Source organism: Gracilinanus agilis, chromosome 1 (assembly GCF_016433145.1).
Source record: "Gracilinanus agilis isolate LMUSP501 chromosome 1, AgileGrace, whole genome shotgun sequence".
In the NCBI taxonomy this organism is placed as follows: domain Eukaryota; kingdom Metazoa; phylum Chordata; class Mammalia; order Didelphimorphia; family Didelphidae; genus Gracilinanus; species Gracilinanus agilis.
Window position 1 is genome coordinate 720,317,106 of NC_058130.1, and position 21,216 is coordinate 720,338,321.

Genomic DNA, 21,216 nt, shown 5'->3' on the forward strand with positions numbered 1-21,216 from the left:
GGTTGAGACACAAGTACCTCAGTGGATATTAGCAACTTACATCCCATGCTTGAAGACAGGGATAGAGAGGAATCCAGACTCTTGTGCCTCTGTGTTCCTATTTCACTGTATGAAGAAAGAAGATAAGGATTCTTTCCAAGCCTGTCCTGGATCATTAAGCTATCAAGTGGAAGGCCCTTTCCCCAGAGTTGGGGGCTTCCTGAAATATAATAATGGCAGTGTCATCATGCTCCCCACATGTGTGTTCCTTCCTCTTCCTCTGCCCACCCAACATTCCAGCTGAAATTTTGTTCTTCCCCATTAGAATGTAAGATCTTTGAGGGGAGGGACAATCTGTCTTTTTTGCTTGTATTTATATCGCCAGTGTTTCTCAAAAAGCCTGACCTATGCTATGCTTAATAAATTTGCATTGCCTTGTCTTTAAAAAAAAAAAAGGCACTATAGTAAGAGAGGAATAACATTAGGAAAGGGAAGAAGGCGGGGGGGGGGGGGAGACTGACTGAAAGCAAAAAGTTGGAGGGGAGGGTAAGAGGGATAAGAGAAAAGGCAGAATCAATGGAGGGAAATGCACAAATAGTAGTCATAACTCTGAATGTGAATGGAATGAATTCACCCATAAAAAGGAAGCAGATAGCAGAATGGATTAAATGCCAGAATCCTACTGTATGTTGTCTACAAAAAACACACTAGGACAGGTAAGTTATACACAGGGTAAAGGTAAGAGGGTAGAGCAGAATTACTTGGCTGCGACTGAGACAAAGAAGGCAGGAGTGGCAATTATGATCTCAGACAAAGCTAAAGCAAAAATGAATCTGATTAAAAGAGATAAGGAAGGTAATTATATCTTGTTGAAAGGCAGTATAAATAATGAAGAAATATCAGTACTAGATGTACATGCACCAAATGGTATAACATTCAGATTTTTAAAAGAGCTTAAGGAGAAAATAGATAGTAAAACCATACTAGTGGGGGACCTTAACCTTCCCCTGTAATAGTGGGGAACTTCAACCTTCCTTTATGAAAACTAGATAAACAAAAAAATAAGTAAGAAAGAAGTAAGGGGAGTGAATGAAATGTTAGAAAAAATGGAGCTAATTGATAATTGGAGAAAAACAAATCAGGATAAAAAGGAATATACCTTTTCAGTAGCACATGGCACATATACAAAGATTGACCATGTACTAGGGCATAAAAGCATTGCAAACAGATGTAGGAAAGCAGAAATAACAAATTCAATTTTTCAGACCATAATGCAATAAAAAGCATAATCAATAAGGGCCAATTGAAAGGCAAATTTAAAATTAAATGGAAAGTAAATAATCTAATTCTTCAAAACTGGTGGGTCAAAGATCAAATCAAAGAAACAATTATTGATTTCAATGAAGAGAATGACAATGAGGAAACTATTTAAAAATATCAAGATTTATGGGATGCAGCCAAAGCAGTACTCAGGGAAAATTTATAGCCCTGAGTATATATATCAACAAATCAAAGAGGGAAGAGTTCAGTGAATCAAGCATGCAAGAAATCTTGATACTATTTGAATTTTTTTATTTTCAGTTCCAAATTATCTCCCTTATCCCACCCCCCACTGAGAAAGCAAGAACTATATTATTCATTATACATATAAAGTTAATACAACATAGATTTCCACATTAGCCATGTTCTCAGTGGAAAAAAGACAAGAAAAATAAAATGAAAAATTATATGCTTCAGTTGGCACTCTTGATAATCTTTTATAAATGGAAGACAGCCTAAAAGTGGTGGTATGCTCAACAAAACCTGTGATTTTTAATAATCAAATAGCAGTAAGAACAGTAAAAATTTCATAGTTTCTCCATCTTTCCTTCACTTGTATAATGGTAAATATGGAAATCTACATTGGAATTTTTTGCAAAAGTTTTCTTGTTCCCTACAAACAACCTCATTGAGGATGGCCTCAATGCTTTTGTGGATTATTCCCAAACAAATTTGTAGAGGTGAGAAAGTAACCATTTGTTCAGTAGTTATGAAAATATTCCTTCTATTGCCTTTTTTTGTATTAGTAAGATTCCCCCCCAAATCTTTGACATCTTTACTCCCTTCACATACCTTGTGAATTAATTCCTCAATGTTATCACATTCCCACAATGTTCAACTCCTATTTATGCTGTCTATTCTAGTTGTTTTTATTTTCTTTGTTCTCATGATGGCCGTTTCTACCTTTTCTATGTATCTGAGATGATCATTAGAGTTCAAATGTGGTAACTCCACTCTTCTTCATGATAAAAAAATTGGTTATAAAAATATTTTGATATCTTTCTGTTTTTCTTAATAGACCTTCAATTTTCTTCCTTGGAAATGACTCTTGTCAGGCTTCTTTAAATTATTTTTATCTTATCTTGCCTCTCTGTTATGAGATAACACTACTCACAGTTTCCATCATCCTTCTCTATAAAGTTTTACAAACAATTTAACATTCTAAACCATTATCGCTGTTAGTTGCTAATGCTCCTATATCTGCTATAACTCTGAATAGCATGTAAGAGCTTTCCAGTAAAAGTATGTTCCCTCGAATAAATGGCTTTTATTTTTGTCTTTTTATCCCCAGTAGCAGCCCAGTGCCTGAGGTGTTATAAGTAATCAACAAATGCCTATCAAAAAGTGATTTTTCCCCCTTGCACACAACTCTTTATTATTTTTTTTATTTAAATTTTTTCCCATGGTTACATGATTCTTATTATCTCCCTCCCCCTCCCAGAGTTAGAAAGTGAGACTTTTAAAAGACGTTTTCATTTTGTCATGACATTTGATTTATATCAGTTAAATTTGTGTTGTGAAATTATTTTCATCTGTGGTCTTACTTCTGCCTAAATCCTATTGGTTTATAGCATCAGTGGCTTGTTCAAATAGGTAAGAATGTAATTGTTTTAATTACATATGTCTAGGTCTTTGCTATAACAAATCAATGGTCTTGGCTATACACTCCTCTGATTTAGGAGTGACTCCTCTTTATCCATAATGAAATTAAATCCACCCCCTATACATTTTCCATTAGTTCTAGTTTTGCCCCAATCCCCTCTCCCTGTTCCCAGTGCCAGGCAGAAGAGGGATAATCTGTCTTCCATAAGCCATCAGCTCATTTAATTTTTTTGGATCCTATTTTATTTTTACATTTTAAACAGGCAATGCTATTAAAACATTTTTTTAGTTATTTAAGTTTCGTTTGTATCCCATGAGTTTCTTTTGAAATTATTCTGGAGAAACCCAGAAAATAAGCTAAGAATAGCCTTAAGGAAGAATTAAATTTTAAGAGGGTACTTTATCCTCCCAGAAAACAGAGCCTGCCTTTAAGGAGGTAGGAAAAATGAGCAAACCCCCCCCCCCCCCCAAAAAAAAGACCTAAACTAAAGAAATTTTATGGAGGAGCCAAGGTACAGACATAGAAGGGGATAGTGAAAGCAAAGCAAACACACTCAAAGTCCAAAAGAAACATTTGGATTGGACACTGATTCTGGAAGAGCTTAAAAAAGACTTTTCAAATCAATTAAGCTGAAGCAGAGAGTAGGGAAAGAGAAATGAAAGTAATGCAAGAAGAAAATGGGCCAATTGAAAAAAGGAGAACCAAAAACTTGCCAGAGGAAAGTCAGGCCTTAAAAATCAGAATTAAACAACTAAAAGCTAATGATTTCCTGAGAAATCAAGAAACAATAAAGCAGAATCAAAGGAATGGGGGGCGGGGGAGACAGGAAAAAATGAAATGTCTTATTGAAAAAACAAGTGACCTAGAAAATAGATCTAGGAGAGATCATTTGAGAATTATTGGACTTCCTGAAAGCCACGATCAAGAAAAAAGGATGGACATCCTAATACAAGAAATTATCAAGGAAAATTGCCATATATCCTCAAACAACAAAATAAAATTGAAAATGAAAGCATTCACAGATCACCTCCAGAAAGAAATCCTCAAATGACAACTTTCAGGAATGTAATATCTAAATTCAAGAGCCACCAAGCCAAGGAGAAAATACTGCAGGCAGCCAAAAGGAAACAATTCAGATACCATGGAACTATAATCAGGACCATATAGGACATAGCGACTTCTACATTAAAGGATCAGAAGGCATGGAATATGATATTTAGGGAAGTGAAAAATCTGGGTTTGTAACCCAGAATCACCTATCCAGCAAAACTGAATATATTCTTTCAGGGGAAGAGATGGACATTCAATTAGAAGATTTCCAAGCATTTCTAAGGAATAAGCTAGACCTAAACAAAAAATTTGAAGTCCAAACAGAAGACCCAAGTGAAGTCTTAAAATGTAAATAAGATAAAATTTAAGGGACTCATTAAGGTCAAAATGTTTATATTTCTACATGAAAAGAGGATATTCATAATTCTCAAAATTACTCTTAGTAGAAAGAGGATGGGAAAGTAAGCTGATTGTGTTGATATGACATATATGGTGATATAATTGTATGTATGATATATTTGCATAAGATATGTAAATAATCAAGGTGAAAGAGAGGATTGCACTGAGAGAAAAGGGAAGAGAATAGAATGGGGTAAATTATATAATATAAAGAAGGTGTGAAAAATCATTAAGGAGAGGGGGAGGTTAAGGGTGGTGATGAGCAATGTTTAAACTTTACTCTCATCACAACTGGCTCAGAGAGGGAAAAACAAATATACTCATTGGGGTATAGAATTATATCTTCCCCTACAGAGAAGTAGAAGGGGAATAAGAACAGGGGAAGGGGGAGGTAATTGCAGGGAGGAGCAAGTGGGCGAGGGTGATAAAAAGCAAAGCACTGGTGAGGAGTAACAGAGTGAAAGGGAACAGAACAGGATGGAGAAAATAAGATGGAGTTGCAATACACAGTAATCATAACTCTGAATGTGAATATGGGTTGGGGTTTTGGTTTTAAAAGATTCCTTTATTGCAAAAATAAATAATATGGAAAGAGGTATAAGTGATAGCATTCATATAACCCAGTGGAAGGGCTTATTGGCTCTAGGAGTGGGAAGAGAAGAGGGGAAAGAAAAAAATGAATCATATAAACATGATAAAAAATATTTTAATTTTTTAAAGTTTATATAGTCATTTTTAAGAAAGTTTCACATTACAAAAAGAAAAAATGAAACTATTCTGAATATTTGGGTTGAGGACTACTTAGGATCAATTGGCTTCTTAAGAATATTTTTAGTTTTTCTTTTCATTTATGGTTTTCTTTCCCCTCCCCCATCCCCTTCCCAACAAATTGAAAGGGCATGAAATACAATACTCATATTACTTATGAAATCAAACAAAATATATTTCTACATTAGTTATGTTATAGAGGGGAAAAGCAAGAAAAATTAAGAAAGATGAAGAAAATTCTTCATTTTATACTCTCAATTGTTCATTTCCCTCTCTGGAGATGAATATGATTTTTAAATCCTTTAGAATTGTCAGGGATCATTGCATTGATCAAAGTTGCTAAGTCTTTCAAAATTATCTTATAATACTTTCATTTCTGAGGTACATTGTTCAGTTTTTATCATTCTTCTCAGTTTTTCTGAAACTCTTCACTTCATCATTTCCTAAAGTAGAATAGGGTTTTTTTTGTTTGTTTTTAAATTCTTACCTGTGTATTGGGTTCTAAGGCAGAAGATTGGTAAGGGCTAGGCAATTGGGGGAGGGGGGGTTAAATGACTTGCCCAGGGTCACATAGCTAGGAAGAGGTGAGATTTGAACCTAGTATCTCTCATCTCTAGGCCTGGCTCTCAATCTACTGAGCCACTCAGCTGCCCCCAACAAAATAGTTTTTAATCATAATCATATACCATAGCTTGTTCAGTCATTCTCCAGTTGATGGGCATCCCCTAAATTTCCAGTTCTTTGCCACAGCACAAAAAGCTGCTATAAATATTTTTATGCACATGGGTCTTTTTACTTTTGGGTGTAGACTTTGAAGTATGATTGAGTCAATAGAATATGTGTGCTATAGACTTAGTTGTAAATTGTTCTCCATAATAATTGAACTAGTTCAAGGCTTCACCAGTAGTGCATTAGCATACCTATTTTACCACCTTCCCTGCAGCATTTGTCATTTCCCTTTTCTATCTGATGGGTATGAGGAAGTACCTCAGAATTGTTTTAATTTGCATTTCTCTAATTATTAGTGATGTAGAGCATTTTTAAAATATGACTCTTGATTGCTTTAATTTCTTCCTCTGAAAACTGCTTGTTTTTTATCCTTTCATCATTTATCCTTTGGGGAATGGTTCTTGACTTAGTTCTCTATAAATTAGAAAAGAGATTTTTAGCAAAAATTTTTGCTAGTTTCCTGCTCCCTTCCCCCCCCCAACCCCCCTATTTTGGCTGCATTGATTTACTTTGTGTCTTTTTCAATTTAATGTGGTCACAGTTATCCATTTTATCTCCTGTGAATCCCATCTATCTCTTGTTTTGGTCATGAGTTCTTCCCCTATCTACAGATATCACCCTTTATTTCTAAATCACATGCTCATTTTGAGCATTTCTTGGTTTACAGTATGAGATAAGTGTGTGCCTAGTTTCTGCCAGATTACTTTCCAGTTTTTTTCCAGCAGTTTTTGTCAAATTGTGAATTGTTATTCCTATAACTGGAATCTTTGGGTTTTTCAAACAACTAGGATACTGTGCTCATTTGCTTCTATATATATTTGCTTCTATAACTAATCTATTTTACTGATCAACCACTCATTTCTTATCCTGTACTGAATTGTTTTGGTGATTGCTCCTTTGTCATATAGTTTGAGATTTGGTACTGCTAGGCCCCATTCCTTCACTTTTTTTTTTTCACTGATTCCCTTGATATTCTTGACCTTTTGTTCCCCTGGATTAGTTTTCTTATTAATTTTTCTAGGTCTATAAAGTGATTCTTTAGTAGTTATGCCATCTCTTCAAATATTTGAAGGGAGAAATTATGTTCCTTTTAAATCTTTTCTCTAGATTAAGCATCTCTAATTCTAAAGTTTTAAAAAGTGGGCAACCAGAACTGAATACAGTATTTCTCATTAAAATCTCTATTAAGAGAAGCAGGAAGTAATAGTAATCTTGTTCTTTTTTGATGAAGAACTAAAGCACCAAGAAGTTCAAAACAGCTTTCCAGCTGACAGTCATGTTAACATTTTGCAATATAAGGAAATTCTCACAGATGATATTGCTAGTTAGAGATCCTGAATGGATAGATGGCATTGAGCTAACAGAAGTTTATCATTATGACTTGAACTTAAAGTCATCAGTGCATTAAAGAGCTTTTCTTGAGTCTTTAGTTAATCGCAAATGAATTATATTGACTATAATAATAGTAATACTGTTGCTTTTTTGTCCTTGTCTTATATCATCTTCATTGCATCATTTCTTTGCTTCATGGAACCATTGCATCAGCCAATCTCTGTTTCTCCCCAGCAAATCCATAACATCAGACAGCATTCCAGCACGGGGCCACCTCCTCTACTTCTGGCACCACGGGCATCTGTTCCTAGTGTGCAGATTCAGGGACAGAGAATTATACAACAGGGTCTCATCCGTGTTACCAATGTCCCCAACACTAGTCTGTTGGTGAATATCCCACAGGTGAGTTCTCAGCCATATTTACAAAAAACATAATGCTTGCACTAGAGTGGGATCCCAATAGGGGGAGGATGAGTCCATAAATCCAAATTAGTGGATTTAGTTCCTCATTTGAGAGCTAGTGGTTAAACTAGACTCTAGTTATAGTAAATTGCTTCCATCTCCTCCCAGTTCACCTGTGCAGCCCTTTAATGTTGACTCAGGTAACACAATTTTAGCAAAGTTGCAGAATCCAAAATAAACCTATATAAATTCTTAGCCTTTCTGTATATTACCAACAAAATGTTATCAGGAAGATTCCCAGTAGACCTTCAAATCCTTTAAATTATTTACCATGATATCCAAAGTAATCTTTCCTAGGCTAAACTCCTCTACCTAAAGCAAATATAAAAATAATTTGAGCTTTTATTAAGGAATAAACTGGCAAGAAGTATGAACCCTTAGTTATCTTCATGTTGAAATTAGGTTTTGAATGACTATGGTTGGATATTTTATCTTTTTCAGTAGCTTAATCTTGCTAAGGTAACTTGAAATCTGTTTTCTTTTCTTCCATCCTCTACAAATATAAGTGATCCCTGTGGTACTTTTTGTATAAACACAAAAAGCCAAATCTGATTTCTAAATAAAGAAGCTGAAATCAAAAAGCAATAAGTTAGCACCTCATTGAACTCTAGAACAGGCAGACATTAGTAAATTTTAAAAGCACAGATTTTCAAATGCTTAGAAGGAGGAACTTAGCTTGGCCATGATTAAGTTATTCATCTCCATTTTAGACTCTTTAATTTGACATTTCAGACAGGACCCACCCCATCCCCTAAACCCCACACCTTTCTGTTTAATGTTTATGACTGGCCAGGTTTATGCTTTTCTCTTTTAATTTTGTTTCATTTTTAAGGCCTCACCAACTTCAATTAAGGGTACAACAGTCACATCTGCTCAGGGTAATGCAACTACCACTGGGGTTGCATCCATAGTGAATGCCAATGATTCACCAGCCAGCCGGCAAGCTGCTGCAAAGCTCGCCCTACGTAAACAGCTGGAAAAGACACTGTTAGAGATTCCCCCTCCTAAACCACCTGCTCCGGAGATGAATTTTCTACCCAGTGCAGCCAACAATGAATTTATATACCTGGTTGGATTAGAGGAAGTGGTACAGAATCTCTTAGAAACTCAAGGTGAGCTGACAGTGTATCTGAATGTACTTTTGTTGATATTGCTGTTTTACATCATGCTTTTAGTGTGAGAATCATAACTGAGAAGCATCCTGTAGTCTCCACAGTTGCTATTCACTGGAGAAAAATTGATATTTTAGGATCATGGTAAGTATTTTAAGAAAGAATATTTGATATTTTTTAGAATAGTTCAGCACCTAACAATTTTTAACATGAGGCGTTAGTAATGTTTTGGGAGTTGAGAATGGTAGGGGGTTTGTGGGTGTGGGTGTAAATTAATGGTAGAACCTATGTATCTTTAATTCCTAGCTCAGTGTTTTTTATATTTTCCTGCAATGATACACATTTATTCTCTATATTTTTTGTTGAATAGTGAGTTATAGCATTTGAGATCTGTGTGTGATATGTATATTTTTCCCTCTTTTAATCAGTTCACATAACAGATTCAGTTGTTTTCTTGCTCTCCCACCTCTTTCTCCTAGTTTGTATAGCCCTCTACTTGAATACTTCAATTATGTAAAATAATTTCCCCAGTCCTCCTCCTTCTCCCCCACCCCATCCCAATATATTATTCTTCTTTTTCTCCCTTTTAAAGATAAGAAAATAACAAAACCATCCTGCCTGCCAGGCCTTCTGTGTAATTAAACTTCTATGGCTATCGATGATGATAGTTTTCAGGGTATAGATGTATCTTCTCCCCATATTAGAATGAAAATAATTTGTCCTGTTAGTTCCATATAGTTGTTGCTCACTTACATTTATTTTTTTATATTTCTCTTGATTACTGTGTTTGCATTTCAAAATTTCTACTCAACGCTCGGCCCTCAAAAAGGCCCTTTTATTTCCCTATAAGGTTTTATTAATTTTTACTGCATACTTTGTTCTTTATTTTAAAGTTGTAACTTTTGCCTTCTAGAATATTATATTCCAAACTCTGTGCTCATTTGTAGCGATTGCCACTTTTATGTGATCATGACTATGACTCCTTGGTACTTGAATTTGTATTGCAAGCTGCTTGTACTGGGTTCGTTTTTTGTTTTTAAGTTGGGAGTGCTGGATTTTGAGTATAATAATGGGTTTTTCATGTTGGGTCTTCTTTCAATAGATAACTAGAGGATTCTTTTTATTTCTGTTTTCTATTTCAATAAAATCTGAACAATATTCTTTAAAGAGTTCTGGAAATATGATGTCTAGATTCTTTTTTTTTATAATGGTTTTCAGATAGTCAAAATGATTCTTGAATTTCTAATCTTTTTTTGTTTTCCAACCCAGTTTTTTTTAATAAGTACCTTATATTTTCTTATTTTTTTCTAGTCTTTTTGCTTCATTTTAATGTTTTAATCTCACAGAGTCATTAGCTTCTCTTTAACTCATTCTAATTTTCAGGGAGTTCTTTTTTCCCTTGGGCATGATTTTTTGTAACTCTTGTTCCAAGCTGTTAATATCTTTCTTGGTGGTAGTCTTAGTCTCTTTGCCTTTACAGAATAACATTTCAAGCCCTTTGCTCCTTTTATAATGGTAATGGTAACTACCAGAAATTTTGTATACTGTATTTGAATTATTTCTTTCTGACTCCTTGTAATATTTTCACCTTGACTTCCTTGGGTTTTGGCTGTAATATTCCTGGGAGTTTTTTGTATTGGGATCTCTTTCAGAGAGTGATTGTGAATTTTTCAAATTTCTACTTTGCCCTCTGGTTCTAAGATATCTGGGCAGTTTTCCTAGATAATTTCTTAAAATTTTTTATCATGGTTTTAGGGTAGTCCAATAAGTCTTAAAATATCTCTCTTCAAACTATTTTCCAGGTCAGTTATTTTTCCTATGAGATATTTCCCATTTCCTTTTTTTTCAGTCTTTTGACTTTGTTTTATTGTTTCTTGATGTCTCGTGGAGTCATTAGCTTCTACTTGACCAATTTTGATTTTTAGGAATTATTTTCTTCAGTGAGATTTTGTGACTCTCCATTTGCCAGTATTGATTTCTAAGAAGTTATTTTCTTTAATATCTTTGTGCTTCTTTTACTGAGCTATATCCTTTCGTAACGTTCTTACATTGCTCTCATTTCTTTTCCTCTGCTATTTTTATTTGACTTTTTAAATAATCTTTTTTTATTTATTTGTTTAGCTTTTCCAGGAGGTCCAACCTACATTTTATTTTAAGGGGTTTGTTTGTAGATATGTTCAAAACTTGATTCTTCTGAGTTTTTGTCTTGAGCTTCACTGTCACTATTAAAGGCTTTCATGGTCCAAGTTCCATTTTTGTTGTTTGCTATTTTTCCAGACTATTTATTGATTTTAGACTTTGTTAGTTGGGCTCTCTTCACCTCTGGAGGGGATAGCTAGCCTGAGCAGCTATAGCTTAATAATGGGCCTCTTAAGTTTACTTTCAATACTTCCAAGGTGAAGTGATCTGGGGAAAGTTATTATTGTTTTCTGTCTATACTCTGGACCTTTCCCAGATAGAGCCTCTGTTCCCTTGTAGCAGTAGACCACAAATGCTCCTCTCTGCCCTGGAACTGTAACCCAGAACTGGGTAAAGGGAGGAGCTGCCAAATGGTGCCTTGTCCTGCTGCCAGTGCTAGTACAGGGGTCCCCATTAATCCTTTTTTGGCCAGATATTTAGTCCCTTTACCAGCCCTGGGCATTGAGTATTCTTGGTGCCATAAGTTCTGCTCCCCATATCTCCTAGCTCCACATCTGTTGTTTCCCTTATCTCCAAACTCTCAGTCTCTACCCCAGTTTCTGCAGACTTTTCTTTCTGTTCTCATATGTTCTGGCCTGGAAAAAAATTACTCATTTGTGACTTTTTGTTGGACAAAAGTTTGTGGTTTGTTTTTTTTTTAAACCCTTACCTTCCGTCTTGGAGTCAATACTGTGTATTTGGCTCCAAGGCAGAAGAGTGGTAAGGGCAGGGCAATGGGGGTCAAGTGACTTGCCCAGGGTCACACAGTTGGGAAGTGTCTGAGGCCAAATTTGAACCTAGGACCTCCCATCTCTAGGCCTGGCTCTCAATTCACTGAGCTACCCAGCTGCCCCCCAGACAAAGTTTTTAAAAGATTTTTAGAGAGTGGTTGGGAGGACTCAACAGAGATGCACACTTTGCTCTACTATCTTGTCACTGCCTATCTTGTTAATTATCTTTTAAATTCTTCAATAGCTCTTATTTCATTTTCCTTTTTTTTTTCCCTCTAGCACACCTCCATTTGAATTTTTGAATAATTTTTAATTTTTATTTTTTAACTCTTGCTTCATTTCTTCCAGGAATTCTGGATAGACTTGTGCCTGAGCTATGTTTTCCTTTGAGACTTTGCTTGTATGTTTTTGAGAGTCAGTCTCTTCTGGGTTCGTATCTTAAGTGCCCTATCACTATAATGTCTCTTTCTGATGGGATTCTTTTTTCATTTGCTTATTCTTCTAGTCTACTTATGTTAGGCCTGAGGGACTGTGTAGTTCTGTGGAGATGTCTGGCCTGGGTTTTTGTTTTGTTTTTTTTTATCTTGTTTTCTTTGGGTATTGAATATTGTGTCATTCCAGGATATTAGGGACAATTTAGGCTGAGGTCCTGCTGGCTTTCAGTGCTCTTAAATTTTTCTGACCCAGTGTAAAGTTCAATTACTTTTCCCTTCTCATCTGAATCTTGCAAATTTTAGCCTGAGTTTGTGCCTTGTTCAATCTTCCTTTGGGCTTGCCCTTGTTTGGAAGTTCCAGTGGACTGCTACCAATCTCAGCCATTGTCAGCCAAGCTAGAATATTCTGCCTATTGAGAATGAAAGAAATTGCAGATTTCCCTTTGGTTTGAGATAATTCCTCTGCTTATTTTGCTGGAGGTTTCAGCCTGGGCTAGAGGCTGGAACTACAACTGAGACCTTGTTCAACTTCTAGGGGCAGAGCTACACAGTTTATTGTTTGCTCTTGAACTTGTTCTTAGTGGAGTACACAGGTTAGGGACCCTGGGGCACCACCCTAAGCCCAAGTCCCATACTTTATTTGCCCTATATCTGACACCAAACTGGGTAATGAAGAAAAGAATGGCCAGTTGGCACGTTTTCCCATTTTGTGCACAAGATCAGGATTCTCCTCCAAAGATCTTTCTTACACACTCTCTCTCTCTCTCCCCCCCCCTTTCTCTCCCCCCCCTTTCTCTCTCTCTCTCTCTCTCTCTCTCTCTCTCTCTCTCTCTCTCTCTCTCTCTCTCTCTCTTTCCTCTCACTCACTCTCTTGCTCTCGCTCTCTCCCTCCCTCCCTCCTTCCTTTCTTTTTTTTGTTTTGAAAGTTACATGTTGAATTTATTATATGCTTAAGAGGAAAAGTGTTTGGTGTATAATCTTTTTCTGTTCTACTTTGTACATGGAAATACTCCTTTTATTTTATGTTTAAGTTCTGAGTAATGACAATAGAACAACCTGGGATGAAAATAAGAGAAATGGGACAGTGACAATCAAACAACCTGGGAATATCTGTCAACCCTAGTTGTCATTCAGTCATGTCTGACTCTTTGTGACCACATGGACTATAGCTGTCCATGGGGTTTTCATGGCAAGGATACTGGAGTGGTTTACCAGTTCCTTCTTCAGTGGATACTTTTGGAAGTTTTTTGTTTATTTTTGGTTTGATTTGTTGGTTTGTTTTTTTTTCAGGATTATATGTCAATATAATTTTTAATAATCATTTTCTGACATTTTTCAATCTGTGTTCTTCTCCCCCTTTCACAACCTTCTCTTCTACAATAGCATTTCTCTTTATTTAGGTGTACATCTTCAGTCCTTTTTCAGATCCTACACAATGGAATACTCCACAACTGTATACCCCTGGACAGACCCTAACCCTCATTTCCAAAGACCTTTCTGTCTCTCTATGCTACTATAGGTTGGAACTGTGGTTCACTATGACTTTTTTCTTGGATTTTTCAATTGATTCTCAATCTAATGCATTTCCTAGATCTTTGTGGAGAGTTTATATCAACAAAGCTGTACTCCACCATCTTGGATCTACTTCTCTAACATCCTTTCTAGTTCTAACAGTCTTGAAACCTATAAGTCTTTTCAAGCAAGGACTCCTTGAAATAAAAGTTTTTCAACAAAAGCTCACCATCATTATAACTCATGTTTATATAGAGCATAGACTTAAGAAATACCTGTAAAAACAGGCAGTAAAAACATTTCCTGCACTTAGTAAGGAAAAAAACAGCTTCAAGGGAGTGAAGTGGTTTTCCTAGGGTCATTCTTCCCAGTAAGTATTAGAGCAGAATTGGAATCCAAGTCTCTTCTCATTCCTAATCTAAAATTCTACATTACATCAAGCTCTTCTACTCTAGGAACACTGAATAGAGGGCATTTTTCCAAGGCCAGGGAGATCTTAAGTGCTAAATTTGAGGGGAAATCAGTTATTCAAACTGTTTTGATGAACAGGATGGGAAGATATGGATGTCAGTTTTTAGTCTCTTTGTCAGTTCAGGAAGACAGAGGTCTAATAGGAAAAGCATTGGATTTGGTATTGAGACCTGGGTTCAGATTCTGCTTTGGATACAACTGTGTTCAAGTAGATCATTTCAACCTCTATGGTCCTCAGTTTTTCTTATCTGAAAAATAGAGGTGACTATAATATTTACATGATCTTACTCACAGGGTTATTCTGAAGAGAATGATTTCTAAAACCTTTGAAGTCCTATAGAAATAGGAGTTATACGTTTTTAGATATTTTTTTCCCTAAGAAGTGTTCTTTGGTTGGTCTAATCTTCAAATTAATCTTGATTTCTACAGGCAAAACTTCAACTGCAGCTTTATCCCATGAGCCCTACATGTGTGCTCAATGTAAGACTGATTTCACCTGCCGATGGCGAGAAGAAAAAAATGGAACCATTATGTGTGAAACTTGTATGACATCAAATCAAAAAAAGGCACTGAAGGCTGAACACACAAATCGTCTGAAGGCTGCTTTTGTAAAGGCTTTGCAACAGGAGCAAGAAATTGAACAGCGGATATTGCAGCAGACATCTTCTCCAATGCAGACCAAGTCAGAGTCAATGGCCCAACATCATTCACTAAAACAGGTAAGGATGGAGACTTCACAACTGCCACCAGAAGAGCCATTGCTCTCTGTACCCTCTGTAAGAGTTGACTCAGTTGTATGTACTGTCACTTGACATCAAAATATACCTTGGTCCTTCCAGATATTCTTAAAAAGTCTGGTCCTTCTAGAGTAAGATAAGTTCTTTTGTTTGTACTCCAGAGTGAGCTTGAAGCAAATTCTCAAGAGTAATTGAGAGTTATAAGCCAATTTTTTTGTTGTCTAGTCAAATTCTTCTGAAATGACTTCATTCAAGAGATTCTAAGATTGGAATTCAGGTTTTATCTTTTAATTGGTCTGGAGACACCCTGCTCTTGTTGGATTTTAGATGCACCTAATTTCTGTAGTGAATTGTTTCAAATCTAGGTTAGAAGAGCTTATTGTTCTGCCAAGATAGGGAGCACCTTTATGATTGCTTATGTATTATTGAGTGTTTACAGGTATTTGCAGTTTACTTTTTGAAAATACTCATTTGGAATTCAAATGTTAAACTTCAAATTCTTACAAAATAAAGGAGATAGAAAGTATTACTTCTCAGAAAGAAATCTTGGTGAGAATAAAGTTGAAATGCAAAATAAGTATTTGTAAGATATTCTAGAGCAGTGATGGTGAACCTATGGCACAGGGGCCAAATATGGCACACAAGAGTGCTCTCTGTGGACTCATCATCTTCATCCCCCCACTCCCAGTTTGTTACTAGAAAAGACAGAAGGACTTGGGCAGAGCTGCTCCCCTCTCCACCTGCCTGACAACATTTTTTCACATGACCACCATCCCGCCCCCTCCTCTGCCCAGCAGCCCAATGGGAACGCAACGGGGTAAGGTAGGAGACTCACAGGCGACAGAGCTGGAGTGAAGCAAAACACTCAGGCCACTCCTCTTCCCCTCTCAATACTCGCTAAGGACATTCCTCACCCAGCAGTCCAATGGGAGCACTTTCTCCCTCCCCTGTGTTAGGAGGGAGGTGGAGCAGGGCATGCCTGACACTCAGTGGGGTGACAAGCATGGCATGTGATCTCTTTGGGGGTGGGGGAGGCTGTCACTCCATCTCTAAAAGGTTCTCCATCACTATTCTATAGTATCTAATCTAAGGGACATTGTCTTAAGAAGTGGGGAAATAAATATTAAGATGAAACCAACTGGTAAATCAAAGATTGCATTATATTTATGTGGCTTATCTCTATCAGGGAATTTAAAGGTCTTTCCCAAATTACACTAATTCTTTGGTCCATAATAATGGTTTCCTGAAACCCTTTCTCCTGTTTAGGAGCACTGAGACATTGTGTAACTCAGTTTCTTTATAGCTCAGCTCCTTCTTGGAACTTTTTCAAAGCCTTAGGATTCAAATGTTTGGTTCTTGGGCCTTTTATTTTTATTTTTATTTTTTTAAACCCTTACCTTCCATCTTGGAATCAATACTGTGTATTGGTTTCAAGGCAGAAGAGTGGTAAGGGCAGGGCAATGGGGGTCAAGTGACTTGCCCAGGATCACACAGCTGGAAAGTGTCTGAGGCCACATTTGACCCCCTGTCTCTGGGCCTGGCTCTCAATCCACTGAGCTACCCAGCTGCCCTATTCTTGGGCCTTTTAAGGAAATTTACAACATTAGTTTTAAAACATGTTAAGATTTTAGCACAGATTTTGTTTTCTCTTGGGGAAACTTCAACATCCTAGATTTTAGGTTAATTGCATTTAGATTTCTGTCCACAAAATTAATTCAACAAACTTACCAAACGCCCATCATGTGCAAAGCCAAGTGCTAGGTGGTCAAAATACAAAGAGATGCCTTCATATTTTGCTCTCAAAAATATTGTGATTTGTGAGGACAAATACACCAAAAATAATATGTCACTGTGAGTTATAAACAGGATGTCTAAGCCTAGTACTTTGAAAAATCTGAGGAGACTATGACATGGATTGGAGTTCAGTAAAGTCTTCATGGAGTAAGAGGAATTATGAATTGGACCTTAAAAAGGGATATGGCGGGGGGGGGGGGGGGGGAGAAGAGGCAGACGAGTCCTTTCCAGGCATGTGAAATGAAGACAGGAGAGAGAGAGGCTGAGAAGGGTCAGGAGGCAAAGAGTCATGGGTGGTGTGTGTGATGGGGACCATGGGCAGAGGAAATTAAGCAAATCTACAAACAGGCAGAGAGCAGCATTTCCAGGAGGCTCTGTAAACAAGAGTCGAGCTTTACCAGAGCCTTCGGTGATCTCATTTTCAACTCCCCATTTGTGTAGGTCATAAAACCACGGCGTAAGTTGGCGTTCTACTCAGGAGAGGCCTGCGACTGGAGTAAAGGGGCTGTGCTGCAGGTCAGAACTGAGGTGCTTGGGGAAACTGACCCAGCACCTCCCTTGGCTGCTCTCAGCCAGCCCATGATGGCAAAAGCCCTTCCTGCCCCACGTCCAAGACAGATTAATCACTCAAATACAATGTGCTGTTTTCTTTTTTCCCCTCACTTTGGTATACCTTCTGAGGTCTCCAGTTTTTAACTGATAATGAATGGGGTGTGGGGGGAAGGCAACAGAGGAGGTCCTCGGCTGTAGTGAGCTTTATGAAATCCCAGGCTTATGTTCCATTGCCTTTCTAATTATTTCTTCTTTTACACTAGACTTCTAGCCCCCTGGCCCGAGGCCCCCCAGGGGCTCCCCGAGGAGTCTTGCACACATTTAGCCAGTCACCTAAACTTCAAAATACAGCAGCTGCTGCAGCACTTGTTACCAGGCCAGGTAAGCATGCTGAGAGACCTGTCAGCAAGGGCAATGCTACCACCAACTGGAAGAAGACTCCCATCAATACAGGTAGGTTTCCTTCAATTAACATCTTGTTTTCTATAGTCAGTTCTCTCTTCAAATTTCACTCAATACATATATTATCTCCCTTTCCTCATTTCCCGTTCAACATACTTGGAATATTAGGCTTTTAGATCCAGAAAGGGTTTAGAGGTCATCTAAACCACCACTACCACCCCTCATTTTACAGACAAGGAAGCTGAGACCCTAAGAAGTACAATGAATTGCCTGAAGTTACACAGATGGCAAGGTTAGGGTTAAGTTCCAGGTATTCAGACCTAAAGTCCAGTGCTCTTTTAATTCCATAGGCTGACCAGTTTAAAGATAGAATTTCTTTAATGGGGAAGAAAATTCAAGTAAAAGAGATCTAGATGGCCACAACGAATTGAAGAGTGAGTTGGATGGAAAAAGAAATCATATACAGAAGGCTGGAAGAAATTGGGATGGGGAGGGCAGAGTCTGAGATGAATATTAACTAAATTTCACCTAGACTTCTAGATTATCACTTCCTCTCTTAACCAGTTGAAATTTTAATTAGTAGATTCATCCATTTGCAGCTTTTTAATACTTTATTGAATTGAATTGCATTCTATCCTTAAATTTCTAGTAGCTCTACCTTGAAGAGAGTCATGAGGGAAGACAGAATTTTCAGAGATTATAGTACTAAATCAAAGTGTCTCTTTTCTTCTTTTTCTCCCTGTGTGTCCCATGCACTAACTCAACCTTCCTCCCCTGAAATCCCACTAAAGATTAAAACATTTTTCTCAAAATAATCTTGTGAGGTAGATAATTGTGAAAATTAGGAAACTGAAATTCTAAGAGTGAAAGCAGTCTCCAGCTCAGGGTCACATAGCTAATAAGTGGGATTTGAACTTACTTGTACAATAAGCATTCATTAAGCAAAGTACAAAGAAGGGCATCTATTAAAACTTTAAACTGCACTAAGACTTTTGGGGCACCATAAATGGGAAGGTAGAATGGAGTCAGATTGTGAAAGAGTGGCAAATAGAGGAATTTGTATTTTATTTCTGGGGTGGGGGGTGACTTTTGAGTGGAAAAGAGGTTAAGGAAATAACATGATTCTTCATTGCAAATGCTACTTTGATATTATTAGCCTGATTGGTATATTTCCTTATATTTCTGAACAGATTTTTATCCTTGCCTAAATTGTGGATTTTCTGCTTATTTTTAGACATTAGAATCAATATTAAGTATTGGTTCAAGGCAGAGAGTGATAAAGTAAAGGCTTGGCAGTTTGAGTTAAGTGACTTTCCCAAGGTCACACATTTAGGAAGTATCTGAAGTCAGATTTGAACTTGGGTCTTCCTGATTTCAGGATTTCTACCCACTGAGCCATCTAGCTTGCCCCCCTTTTGAGTTTTTCAAAGCACAGAACATAACATATAGTAGAGAGCATTTAATAAGTGGCAATTAGATTGAATCCTCCATTTTCCATCTACTATGCATCTGATTGATCCTATAAGCTTAATTCTATATATAATTCTATAAATAAAAAATTACTTCTTTGGGAATTTTCTTTCTTACTACAGAATATCATAAACAGAAACTAGGTGACAAATTTTGGGAATTATATAGGGTAAATTTATGGCATTGGTAAAGAATCAGGCTAGACTAGATAGGTGACATCTGAGACTCCTTACTCTGAGATAAGGTAGAGTTGTAAGGTAGTGTTGTTATCCATTTTATGCATGTCTTTGTGTTGTGCACTTTTCTTCATATAAGCTGTTCTTTATCTAGTTAAATAATGGTTACTATCACTCATATAATTAGGGTATGATTCCTTTAGTGGAGATACCATCAATTTAATAAACCCATTTATCTTGTTTACTAAATAGCTTAGTGATGCAACACAGGAGTTTTCAAGACACATTTTTTCCCCTTTGAAGGGTTTATAGTCCAGTGGGGAAGATGTAAACTAGAATTAGATATTTTCACTCAGGAACTTGACCAGATTTGAAATTCTCAGAGTAATACTTTAGCACATGGATAGCTTGGTTTTTGCCATTCAAACTGAAGTCTTTTGTGAGAAATTAAAAGATAAAATGCCAGTTAGAATAAAATCTTTCTAAACTTATTGTGTTAATTCTTCTATATTAGTAGTAGTAGATTTCAGTTAAAAAAAAGGATGAGTAGATAAGATATTTCTCTAGCACTTTAAAATTTTAAAAACTCAATTACATGTGTGACCCTGGGCAAGTCAAAGTCCCTCTAACTTTGTAGGAGAAGCATGTATTATTGTCCCATTTTATTATGAAATAAATGGAATCCCAGACAAGTGAAAAGACTTATACCTGGTCACAGGACTAGCCAATGTCAGAACCAGAATTTGAAGCCAGGCCATTTAACTGTGGTATGAGGCTATTTCCATTTAATCTCTCCCTGGAAGTGTTTGGGATTCAGTGACTTTTCAGAGAGACTTCAATGCCCACTTCCTGAAGAAGAGGCACCACCTCTAAGGCAGGGCTTCCTAACCTCTGAAAGTCTTGAATTTTATTTTAGAACTATTTTTATAATTGTTGTTTCAATATAATTGACTTTCTTTATTATCTTATGTATTTTATTTTATTTTATGCATTTGAAAACATTGTTTTGATAAGGAATAAGTTTAATCAATACTGCTTTTAAGGGGTCCATGACACACACACAAATGGTTAAGATCCTTAGCTCTAAGGAGATCTTTCCAACTCCGGATTTTTTTTTTTTTAACCCTTTCTTAGTAACAATTCTGAGACAGAAAGACAAGGGCTAGGCAAATAAAGTTAAGTGGCTTTCCTGGAGACACAAAGATAGGAAGTATCTGAAGTTAGATTTGAACCTAAGCCCTTCCAATTCCAGGCCTGACACTATCCAGTGAGTTACCTAGCTGCCCTAATCCGATTCTATTTTTAAACACTTCCAGTGTATAATCAACTGCTTACCATTGTACTTAGCATGGGTGAGATGAATTTTAAACTGTTTAACAATATCACTTTAGAGAAGCAGTTTGCCAGGAACTCATGAAAGGTATGTAACCTCCTCTATATTAGGATCCTTTTTAAGGAATTTCCTAATGATTTTCTTTTCTTCTATTTCAGGTGGCGCTCTTACTTTTGTTAATCCTAGTTTAGCAGTACATAAAAGTTCTTCTGCATTAGAACGTCAGCGTGAATATCTCTTAGACATGATCCCACCACGATCCATCCCTCAGTCTGCCACATGGAAATAATGCAAAGCAAAGCCCAAGTGGAAGACTTCCCTCTTTCTGCCATCCTTTTTTTATGCCACAGTACAGTGTGGGACCTGCTTTAGCCCAACAGCTGGATATGTTCTCTCCCCTTTTTTGAAGGAAGCAAGATGACCAATTCTCAACTTCACAGTGCTACTGTTCTCATGATATGAGAATAACCGCTGGGTTGTGGAAACAGAACTTTTTGATACTTTGGCTAGGAAATTCTCAAGATTGGCTGGTGGTGAAGGGCAGAAGGGTGGAATTAACATTACTTGGGGGGAGGGGGAGGTTACATGGGGTTTTTTTGTTTTGTTTTGTTTTGTTTTTGTCTTTAGTTTCACATCACCAGCACAAAATTGGGACTAAATGGACTTGTTCTG

General features: G+C 36.9%; 1 protein-coding gene across 1 annotated transcript in view; it reads left to right on the forward strand.

The window, feature by feature from the left end:
- Positions 1–20,971, forward strand: part of GATAD2A (GATA zinc finger domain containing 2A) — a 197,845-nt gene extending 176,874 nt beyond the window's left edge. Inside the window, exons 8-13 of the mRNA XM_044671484.1 lie at positions 7,415–7,582; positions 8,475–8,754; positions 14,510–14,799; positions 17,053–17,127; positions 17,427–17,616; positions 20,703–20,971. Of these exons, the coding sequence (XP_044527419.1) occupies positions 7,415–7,582; positions 8,475–8,754; positions 14,510–14,799; positions 17,053–17,127; positions 17,427–17,616; positions 20,703–20,833 (1,134 nt within the window). The 3' untranslated portion in view covers positions 20,834–20,971. The remainder of the gene's footprint in view (positions 1–7,414; positions 7,583–8,474; positions 8,755–14,509; positions 14,800–17,052; positions 17,128–17,426; positions 17,617–20,702) is intronic.
- The last annotated feature ends 245 nt before the right edge of the window (positions 20,972–21,216 follow it).